The 12,362-nt window shown below is 32.7% G+C and overlaps 1 protein-coding gene across 1 annotated transcript in view; it reads left to right on the top strand.

Moving 5' to 3' along the window:
* Positions 1 to 12,362, top strand: part of LOC117122814 — a 24,865-nt gene that overhangs the window by 9,937 nt on the left and 2,566 nt on the right. Inside the window, exon 3 of the mRNA XM_033268574.1 lies at positions 11,316 to 11,468. Coding sequence (XP_033124465.1) covers positions 11,316 to 11,468 — 153 coding nt within the window. The remainder of the gene's footprint in view (positions 1 to 11,315; positions 11,469 to 12,362) is intronic.

The following is a 12,362-nucleotide window of genomic DNA, read 5'->3' as shown; positions in this document are numbered from 1 at the left end:
CCTTAGCCAGCAGCGTTGGATAGGCTAATGTTTTCGGCGCCTACGATATTTCTTCTCACGACCTATCGCAAAATCAACATGAAAAATTCATCCACATTTATTTTTTGTGTGGAACACAAAAAATCAAATTTCAGTCTTATTTTACATTTTTTTCATTCTTAGGAATGTCTAAATTTAGTTAAACTAGTAATTCCGTATTATATTTATAAATCTTTATAACATTATACATTATACGTTGTCCCTACCCAGTACTGCCTGGTTATAAATCGAGGGAAAATTTAGGTTACCCAGCAAATCTGTTGAACATTCTATTTTAACTGTCTACTGCCCTCTATATTTTATATGAATGTTGAACAAAGATCTTAAAAACTAAAAGATATCCGGCTTGTCGAATTTCACATGGAATTTCTGCAACACGCAGTGCGCTTTATTTCTAGGGCGCCCTCTCACTAAAACAAGTAGATTGTAAAGCCTGTATACGTTTTTACTGTGGTAAACCATGGGTAAACACTGTATTAAACTGAATTGGTTTATATATTTTTTTAAAACAGTTACTTAATGGATGGTTGAATATATTTAACAAATATCATTTCAATGATGTTAATAACAGTCCCTCTATATATTGGCTTATTATTATAATGATATTTTTTAAAATTTTAATAGTATTAAATATCATATACCGTGTATTCTCTCTTGAAGGATATATTAATTATTCATCAATAAAAACATTTTCCTACACGGGCATCAAACAGGGTATTGCTAAACCCCACAAACGATGTATGGGGTTTGCACTGTGTTTTTGGAGGTTTGCGGGGTTTAGCTGCAATATCCCATCAAACTATTTAAAGTAAAATGATTTAACTGTCTACTAAACACTAGTAATTAGATTTACAAAAGAATCTGTCTAAAGCTAAAGTAGCCTACAGGTCTCCTCTTGCCAATGAAAGACCCGGAATTTTGGGATCTGGGTTTCCATGGTCTTTTCATTGACCAGCAACATGCGCGGTTCTTATGAAATTTTCTGGGATTCATTCATCTTTGTTTCAGTTTCATTTATAAAAATGATTATAAGATTGAAAATTGTTATTTATTATTTGTAGCCATTTATGTCCACATTTATGTTAAAACTCATTTATTAGTTAAAATAATTCATTTATATAGATTATATTTAAAGTATTTTTTATCAAACAAATAGGCCTACTAAAATGACGTATCTTAAGTATACGAGTAGGCAAGTAGGCCTGTCGCATACTTAGTAGGCATAGTTATTATGTGGCAAAGACAAGCCAAACCAGTCACTCGTCGCAAATCGTGTTCAGAGATAATGGCCAAAACATGCTGGAATGTCAACATTTTTGAAATCTGTTTTATTACACTAAACAAACCTTTATATATTTATCCATCATGCTATGCTGTTACTTACAGTACTTTCCCCATTTTCAATGTTAAAACAACAATTTGTGACGATATGGTGAAATCATAATCTTTGAAGGCTGATTTCTCAAATATTGTCCTCTAAACAGCTCTATGTTTAAATGTTTGTAACTTCATAAAGGAAATATCGGATTTAAATGATTCTTTTACCATCTGTGGCTCTCATTTTACTCTTTATTAATAACTAAAAATCTATTTTTGCGACATATAAAAGTATTAATCATCGTCTTTTTCTAAATAAAATGAAATAAAATTAAATTGATGATGATGATGATGATGATGATTAATTTAACTTTTTATAATTCTGTAATTCTATATGATAATATTCTAATTTGACTTTTATTGTAAATATACCTTTGGATATATTTATATATATTCATTATTGTTTGTTAATTGTGCCCCTTGGTGGTGGAGAACATTTGACCAGCAATTAAGTTTGCTTTTGTTTAATCCAGTCTCTGTCAAGGGTGTTTTATTTAGTTTTTGTTTTTGTTGTATAATGTTTTTAAAATTGGACGAAATAAATGAAATGATGATGATGATGAAGATGATGATGATGATAATGATGATAATTAATATAATGATAATTTAATTTAAGTAGGTATAAATTTTATTTATAATTAACTACTGTAATTATGGGTGAAATAATCAGAATACATTTTTTGTGCTTATTAAATTTTTTTTTTGCTCACATGTACATTTCCTAAGACAAAAAAATATGTGAATGTGCTAGGAGTTGTGCCGAAATCTAATTTCTGTAGATTTCAACAAAATATCCTAGTACTGTACTAAAAGGCAAACACCATAACCATCAAGCTACCACATCATTTCTAATACATAATTACAAAATAAATAAAATACATACAGTTTTAAAATAAAATTTGTTTCAATATCAAAATATTCAGCTCCGCGTTTTTACGCGTAACATATTAGAAGCGTATTTTTTCAGTGCGCCCTCTCACTCAAACAAGTAACAAAACTGTTGTGACGGTACAGTTCTATGAAATATGGTACGGTAGTATGCACGTTTATGGTTGAGAGAAACGACTATATGTAAATGAGAAGAGGAAAGGTGGAAGGAGGTATTGTGAAGTGATTATTTGCAAAAGCAATTCAAAGGCCAATCCTTCGTTATGAAGTTACACGAGTTTAAACATACAGCTGTTTAAAGAACAATATTTGAGAAATCAGCCTTCAAAGTTTACGATTTCAGGCATTTCTTAGGCAGAAACCATCACCAAATCGTTAAAAATTGTTGTTTTAACATTGAAAATGAGGAAAATAACAGCATAGCATGATATAGATATATAAAGGTAATAGTTTAGTGCAATAAAATAGATTTCCAAAATTTTGAAATTCCAGCATGTTTTGGCCATTATCTCCAAAACAGGATTTGCGGTGAGTGACTGGTTTGTCTTGTCTTTGCCACATATGTTTTTCAAAAACATGAATATGCTCACTAAATTAATAAGAAATATATGTGATTATAACATCCACATCCTCAAAAATGCTTGTGACACAGTGTCAAAACCTAAATAATAAACTCAAGAGGCTCCAAAGAGGCCCAGGCTCTAAAGAGTTATTATATGGTGACAAGATCTCACTGAAGAAAAATGAGGTTGGAAATAATATGTTGACGGTTAGCAATTAGTATTGCAATACAAATGCACCTTGATTAATCATACTTTCCGGACATGTAGTAACAATGAAGTATTCGGACAAGATTAATAATTATGATTTTTTATCTGCAATATAAATATTTTTGTAATCTCAGTGTATTTGATCATAATTTGAAGTTAAAATCTATGATTTGTGTTGACATCCACTTCCTCAAAAATGCTTGTGACTAAATGTGTGTCAAACCAATATACAATAGACATAGAATGGGTGTCCCCAGATGTACAGTATAGAGTGACTATGGCAAAGAAGAATATGAGATTGGAATAAAATATGTTAAAGATTAGGAAAAGTATTAAAATACATGCATGTTAATTAATCATACCTTTCAGGACATGTAACAAGGTTAACAATCATATCTTTTTATCAGCACTATAAATATTTCTTTATCTCAATGTATTTAATCACAATTTAAAGTTATAATCTGAATTGTTTTGTCGCTGGGTTGTTTTTTGGGTTTGTTTTTTTTCAGTTTGTTGACTCAACCTGCAGTCCTACATTTTTGAACTTCTTTTGACATTAGCCTCTTGTCATTTGATAAAAAAAAAATGGACAGCTTCTTGGCAATTCCTTTTGGATGTACCACCAGAGGGGGTGTAAATGACACAATGAACCAGCAGCTGTTCCACTTTTATTACAGTACCTAAACCTATCAACCATTTCAAAATATATTTTTTTTTTGGATGGATTCCACTTCTTGCACTTGGTAATCTATTCCAGATTAAACCAAATTCTGCCAGATTGTATTTTAAGCTGATTCTAGGAAACAAGTGAAATATCTTAGCTTATTTAATTTTTACCTTAATCTACCACTTTGAAAGACATTCAACATCAGAACACAAGCAAGTTTTACATTCTCGCACACTACTACTGTACATGATTGGTTCTCACTATGTCCCTTGTACCCCATTTATGAGCTACAATGTCTTAGCATTCCTTCTTTTTAAATGGCATCATAATTTTTGTTGATCTGTGTAAAGAATTATTTTCTGTAACACTTTTCTTTTTGTAATTATAGTGTCCCGCTACCATCTGACTTTTACTCATGAAGTAATCATTTGTAAGATGACTGTAAAGTCATGTGCACAATGTATGTTTGTGTAGATATTTCATAGCACTTAAATTATATCAAACATAACATTAAACTACATCCAGGCAGAGCTGGCAGTTTGTCTGTTGGGTTAGTCAGTCCCAACTAACTTCTACAAAATGCAGATAAGAGACCATATAAACCTCTCTAGACCCACTGCCGAAAACTGTGAACGTTGATAGTGGAGTGGCGACCCTTCGACTATCTAACCTTTAGTTTCTCACAGAGAAACGCCTACGGCTCTCTTCAGGGCTAAGGCACGCTGTATGAGCCATTAGGACACTACCGCAGTAGCCTAACTATGGCAATTCACAACATGCCTGACTACCCACATGAATACTAAAGCAGAGATCCAGCTCTAATTGCATAGCACTGTTATGTATAGTTTACTGTACATATCATTTGCATATGAGACCACCTGTCAAATTGCATTAACAACTATGAATCGCCACAAGCATCACACAGTGAATATCCGTACATGTGGTACTACAGTAGTATTACCAAAATTGCTGATTTGGTGGCAGTTTATCACTGGGCAAGATGCTATCTTGTAGTTTTCATGCCTAAAATGAATGACAAATGTGAAGCAACAAATGAATAAAGAACCATGACATGTATATTTGGGGGATATGGTTGCAGAATTCAGCTGCAGGTATCAGCAATCCTTCAAGGTCAAGAATGCGTTTAAACAGTATTGTCTCACATTATCGCGACCTAACAATGCGACCGTACCGACCTATGGTCGTATCTGACCGGAAGTAGGACCTAGCGACCAGTACCGACCACTATATTTTTTTCAACATGTTGAAAACTCCGCGACCATCGACGTCCCTCTCTTCTACACGAGCAAGTTGCTCATAGCAGCTCTAACACTGGTTGGTGTCGGTCGTATACTGATCGCAGTGCATATAGGTCGTGATAATTCTGATAATAATGTAATGTGAGACTTTTTTATACCTTGTTTCGCGAACTTATTTTTTTAAAGGTCGTTCGAGGAGGGCGGAAAAAAATTTCTTATTAACGCTAAATAACTTTGCCAAAACCATCTAGGTAGAGAAAATAAAAATGAAATTATAAATGCTTTAAATTTATGTAATTAAGGAAAAAATATATTTTTCTTATTTTTGGAGATTTTAGGGTAGCATATAAATTTTTTTTTTTTTTTTTTAATAAAATTTCCATTTTTTGTAGCAGAAGGTGCGCTAACTGACCAAAAATATCCCCCAACCCCCTTTTCCCTGTCGGTCAAGCCGAAAAATAACAAAGAGGTAGTAAAATTTGAGTTATAGAGAGGGAAGCGGTGGGCGTGGCAGCATGGACTTCATATGTGAGGTCTCGCCACAAAATGAGTCTAATAGAAATTCAAAAATTGAGTTTATATTACATTTGAGTAGATCACATTATAAGCTTTCATTTGATCTTTGAATGGCTTCCCTACTATAAGTAAATCCAGAGATGTGAGTACAGTATTTAAAGTTTAGGTGTATAAGAACCATGTTTTGAAAAAATCGGCCTCAAAGATAAACTAACCTGTACAGTACAAATAATATGACGAGAATTACAGAATATGTGCAGAGAACACTGTTTTGGCAAGAAAATTCACAAGTATACAATTATAAAATATAAGTATCAAGTTATTCAAAAACATTAAAATCAAAATTTTGGAAAAATGTTGACTTTTGCCTGTTTTGGTGAATATCTCAATATGATTTCACCAACGATGCGTCTCATTTCGTGGTGACACCTCACATATTGTGGGCCCCCCGTCAGAAAATCTCTGGATCCTCTCCTGGTAAAAATGTTTTATTTCTGTACGGGTGGAGGGTTCACTAAACAAGGTATAAAGAAAAGTCTTGCCAAAGCTGCTCCAGAAAGAGGATTGTTTACGCCTTGAACAACAAAAAACTCATTAATAAATTTATATATTAAGAAAATAATAACAGAATATATGTATGAGAATAACTTAACTATGTTGTACTTCAATATTACACCATATAGTATCACTTGATTGACAGAATTGGAAATGTACTTTTTGGTAGGTTTTCTGCCTTGCAATGATAACAATTGTTGCAATGGTGTCGGCTTCTGAAATTGGATGACTGCCATTTGTTTGGATGGTCATGGGTTCAAGTCTCACCAGCCTGCAAAAAAAATGTAAACATAAATGTGAAAATAGACCTTAAGTTGAAATACAGTACGGTATGTATAAAAAGTAACATTTTGGAATAAAGACTCTTTATATTAATAATAATAATAATAATAATAATAATAATAATAATAATAATAATAATAATAATAATAATGTAGGTTCTTAATATAGTGCCCTATAATAATCTCTCAGAGTGCTATTACACAGAAAAAAAAATTTAAAAAAAATTAAAAAAATTAAATTAAATTCTACAGACTAACTTATACATATAATATTATATAATATAATACAGTATAATAAATTGTTTTTAATGTATAATGGTATGTCCTATTAATATTAAATTATAAACAAAATTTGTTTTAATGCCAAATGTCTATTGTTTTGAAACCGGTTAGCAAAAATAAATGTAAATCATCAGAAATAATAGAATTGATGTAAATACGGCAGTGAATTTTTATAAAGTAAATTTGTAGGCCCTGTTAATAAATCAATCAATTTGTGGAGTAAAGCTGTACAGTACCTTGGTGGTTAAAACACTTGCCTTCCAATGCCAAGGTCATGGATGAAATTCTTGTCATGTGATGAGATTTTTTTCTCCTGACAAAAAAAAGAAACAAAAAACACAACTAATTACTATCAAATTATTTGAAAAAAAACATGTGACATGCCTAAATATGGTCATGATGACATCACATCATGACCATATATAGGCACATCATGACCATATATGTGCATACATGAAATTTTGATAATCTGGATATAGCTTTCATACCTACAAAGTCTCCCGCATCTGGCGAGAGACTTTCTGACCCCATCTCAAGCACTCCCGCCAGCCACATACATTCTCCCGCTTTTCATGTGTCTCATCGCAAAAAAAATAAATCTTTATATACTGTACCATAGTCTTATAAATACTACAGTAGGCCAGGCCCACACGTATGTACTATTTTCAGGCCTATTTTGACTATAAAACATTGGAAGGAATTGTTGCGATGTTTACATTTTAGCTATTACCTGCACACTGTGTGGCCCCTGAATGCACTAGAAAGCATCTAGGCAAAAAAAAAATGTCCGGGCCCTGGACCCACGCCTATTGGAGTCTCTTCCATGACAGAATCTCAAGCCAGCGCTTCTCTCAAACTTGGCATGTTTGAGCTTTAGCCTCATAGCAAGATTTGTTCTATGAAGAACATGTTGTATGTTAGTCTTGGATTGCCAATGAAACAGTGATTAAGTTCACTAATGCCAATCCTTGGCCCATGTCCCTAAATTTGTCTGCCAATCATTCATTCATTCATGTGATGCCAAAGATTCCCAGACAAAGGGTCTAAGGTCCTGACAAGAGGGTCCACACCCACCTTTTAGTCCCTTTATGGGGCTGAGGCGAGCAAATGTTAAAAATCGGCACAAAATCAACTTCTGTCCTTAAAAGGAAATTCCAAAAAAAAATGTATCAAGGGGCTTAAAATGGTCAGCTGATTTTTCCACCGTCTATTCAAGCGCCAACCTGGCTGTAAATGGCAATAAATTGCAAAAATTACATCATCACTTTAGGCTGTTTTTCTACAGATAGGAGAAAAAAATAATTGAAATTCAGCCAATATTTTGGGTTGCATGTCAGTTCTTTCAGAATTTCCCAGCCTCTTAATTTTTTTTTTAATATCTGGTTTCCCATCCAGTTTTCCCAGGTGATTTTGTAATAGTAGGCAGTTTCTACTTCAATTGTTTTCCAAATTGAAGAAGTATGATTAATCATTGCTGACATATGAATGGCATTCTTGTGCTTGATATGTTCAAATCACTTTCGACATTAATTTCATAATGGAAACCGTAATTACTATATGAAAAGGCTATTGATAGTTAGTGAGTGATTGATTGATTGATTAATTACAGTTACCAAACAAAGAGGCACCTGGCTAAGAGTTTCTCAGGCCCTATCTAGTAAAAATCATAGTCATAATAGTTGTAATATTACAGTCATAATAATTCTTTATTGTCCATTTATATAAAACAGAAAAGTAATTTGAACAGGCATAATGTACATTTTCAATTTTAACAACAAAGGCAAGCACAACATCCATTAAATATACAATTTATCAATACAGAATTATAAATCTATCTTTTTTTTATGCTGTTTTATACCTGTTTCATAGTTTTTGTCAAATTTCATTGTATTTTAATGCATATGAGGGCCCCAAATGATCAGCTTTGCTGGATTGGCTACCCTCGTGAAATATGGTTTCATAAAATAAAGTTACTTAATAAATTGCACAATTAAATATAAATAAGACTTATTCTATAAAAAAGGATTATGTACAGATTTGAATTCATACCAACAAATTAAAGGTTAAAGCTATTTCAATTACTAACAAATACATACACTCACTTATCTATTGACCTTGGAAATGAACATAATTCGGTATAAAAGAATTTCTAAAACGTTGATATTTTTTATATTCTCCTTGATAAATGATTCCCATTTGCCATTTAGGCTTATGGTTTAATGGATAATTAATATCTCAAGGCCCATTAACATCCAGGTGGCCCCTGGTCTTAGCCAGTAAGAGCAACACCCAGGTGGTCCCTGGTCTTAGCCAGTAAGAGCTTTAGTGTGATGCCACTGATTGACTGACTAACTGATTGAATGAATGATATGTCTAGTGGTGACAAACAAAAATAATTAGTTATGTAACCTTCAGTTATCATGATAGTGTGCATGACTGTTCTTTGTGTGAAATCTGGCCAATCAGAATTGGAACTTACAGGAACTTGGCAGAAATTTCACTTCAGCAAAAATTTCTTCAAAATCAAAACAGGATACCAATTCATCTTCATTTATTATATTGTTTGTGAGAGAGCTGTCAAAATATAATAGAATAATTTAGCATCAACTTATGTCCCCTTCATTTATATGTCTTAGTGGCCCCTTCTATCAGAAACAAAAGGTATACCGGTTGTGACAACATTGAGGCGCTATATAATCCAGAATTATTATCAACAAAACAAGTATTTGAACACAGCTACATATTTCATCTTTGCTTTTGCAGTTAGCATAAGAAATGCTATTACATAACTTTTGGAAATAATTTTTCACGAAGGCCAGTGTTTTTTAATATCATGGAAGACATAATTATTATCAAGGGTCAGAGGTTAAAGTCCTGTCCAGACTATCAAATTTTATTTGACAAAAACGTGTGACATGCCTAAATATGGTCATGAGGACATCACATCATAACCATATATAGGCACATAATGACTATATATGGGCATACAATAGTTTTTTGTCGTCTTTGATAATCTGGACGAGGCTCAAGATCAAACTAAAGTATAAAAAAAGCAGGAATCATAATTAATAACTGAAAATATAAATAAAACTTTGTCAGATTCTTTCAATTTATGAATAAGCTATGCTACAGTAGGCCTAGGGGGAGGAAAGGGGATGCAATCAGATTTACAATTGGCTCATGTGTACTTTAAAGAACCCATACATCTTTCAATACAAGTCGGGGGTTGCCCTGTTGTATTTGTAATGGTCCATACTGCCTCTGTTATTTACAGTAGTAAGTTAGTAAAGTTAAGCCTATACGCAATTCATAATGGCCCCAAAACCACGACTCAGAAATACCAGGGGCGGATTGCTATAAAACGGTCTTAACTGGTAGTCTTAACTCCTCGAATAAAGCCGGCTTTATCACTTAGACGGTCTTACTAAAGTCATTCCTCTAAAGACCATTGCTATAATATAGTCTTCCCTAAGACCGCTTTGAGTATTGAAACGCAAACAAGCACTCCCTGGTAACGTAAGATTGAGGGCGGCGTCATGCGTGCTCGCGCAACCAAATGTATCGAAATGAACGTAAAAACGCTAGACCTATTTTTACCATAGAGCTATTATATCTCTATGATTTTTACAGACGCTGAGAAGTGTGCGGAGTATTCGTCGTTCGATTCTCCGACTTGGACAATCTAGGCCTAGGTCTTGCCATTGCACTGTTGAATTAATCAGCAGAACGCCATGATGAAAATGATTTAAGACCGTTTTAAGCCTCCTCCGAGTAGGCTTCAAAATTTAAGACGGCTAACTGGTTAGACCGCAGTATAGCAATGGTCTATAATCATAGAGCAGTAGTGATGTCACGATTATAGCCGGCTAACCGTTAAGACCGTCTAAAGACCGCTTATAGCAATCCGCCCCTGGACAGTGTCCGGCAAGGGATAGTTTTTACCTTGTAGTAGTTTAAGTCATTACAATCACAATCTCAATTTTCAAGCCCCGAAACATAGATTCAGAAATCCCGGGATGGTGTCCGGTGGGGATAGTTTATTACCTGATTTTGTTAAATTTTTACCTAGTTATTATTTCTGTAAATTTATTTATGAGTGGACCCATGCAGTTAAATTTCTATGTGAAAAAAATGTTTTTTACAAATGACAATAAAATACTGTTTCCCTGTAGTTATTGACCATTAAGTCCTTTGTAGGATGTATATTTGTACACAAATTCCTATTTATTTTCAATGAAAATTTTTTATCTATTCAGCTACAGTATTTCTGTATTCAAATGAATAAGTTTGTGATTTGTCTTAATAAATTGTTCCAATGACCTGTGTATGTAATTTGAGCGCTAAGTATTTACTGACAATATTGTAATAACTGTATTATTATTATTATTATAGTATTTTTATTATTTATTATTCTTTTATTATTATATAATATATTATTACAATTATTATTTTTGGTAATTTTTTTATTATTAATTGTTAATTATTTTTAAGAATATATCGTTCTTTAAATTTTACATTTCTATGGCCTTTATTGATTGTCTATATGTTTTGATTTTTGTATTTGATTGTATCTGTTGCTGGGCCCTGGAGGATAACAATTCTTTTACACTGATCAGATCACCCAGAGTAAAAATGAAATATAAAAATAAGCATTAATAACAAACTATTTTTCTCATTGCAGAATGTTGACAGCATTGTGTCACTCTCAATTGGCCTAAAACAAATCGGCTGGGTTCACTTAAATAGAGGTCTTCAACTGAATGACTGGAAAGTTCACGAACTCTCAGAGGATGTGACACCCACCAAATGGGACCCTTTCACTTACTTTGTTTTGGTAGGTTTCACTTATTTTCACATATCTAGCAGCAGTTTGTGTTGAGCAAAACAATATGAAAAATAATCTGTTTTAATGGCTTTAATGCTTTGTATTTATTGATTTGCCGCTAGCTTTCAATTAAAACGTAGAACATGACAAGGCCTCTTTCTTACATAAATTTTATTTATTTTAGCAGTTATACAGTATATGTACAGTAATATTACAATAAATATAGTATTTAGGTTCTTATATACCGTTTTTAAAGTGGTACTGGAATAAATGGTCATCATTAACTAAAAAATCATTTGAGCTGAACAAAATATAAACATATAATATAAAATAAACATTGAAGTAAAAGTTTTCATTAATTGTATTGCTAGGATTGTTGAGTACAGTTAAAGAACTTAGTTTTATAATTGCAGGTTGAAGTTGCCAATATAATAAATAGAACCATATGCAGTACTGTATAAATAATACCTTATAAACATTCTGGCATAAATCCTTAAATTTTCACATAATGATGTTTGTAGTAAACAAACAAAAATTGTATCAGTCTTTGTCTTACTGAATGTTGATAGCTTGATCCTAGTATTATTGAAAAAGCAATTCAATATTAGATTCAATTTTGTGTAGTTATTTTTCCTGATTTTACCATAATATTCTTGATAAAGCTTGCAGGTAGAGAGGTATAGTAAAGGATTATGTAATGTAGTTGAGTGAACGAAACAAAACAAACAAAAACAGGTGTCGACATGGTGATGTGGTCATGTCTGGAGTTCCCAGAATTCAGTGTTTATTTTCTGGATGAGTAAAACTCCATTAGAACGGTCACAATGATGTACAGTTTTTCGACTTCAATTTATGACCTCTGAGTGCGTGGGACATTTATGAGCCACTAACTTTGGGAGTAGG

This window comes from Anneissia japonica, unplaced genomic scaffold (genome assembly GCF_011630105.1).
Source record: "Anneissia japonica isolate Jap-2015-1 unplaced genomic scaffold, ASM1163010v1 scaffold288162_len571657_cov150, whole genome shotgun sequence".
NCBI classification, from domain to species: domain Eukaryota; kingdom Metazoa; phylum Echinodermata; class Crinoidea; order Comatulida; family Comatulidae; genus Anneissia; species Anneissia japonica.
Note: the sequence above shows the minus strand (reverse complement) of the source record. Positions and strands in the feature narration are given on the sequence as shown.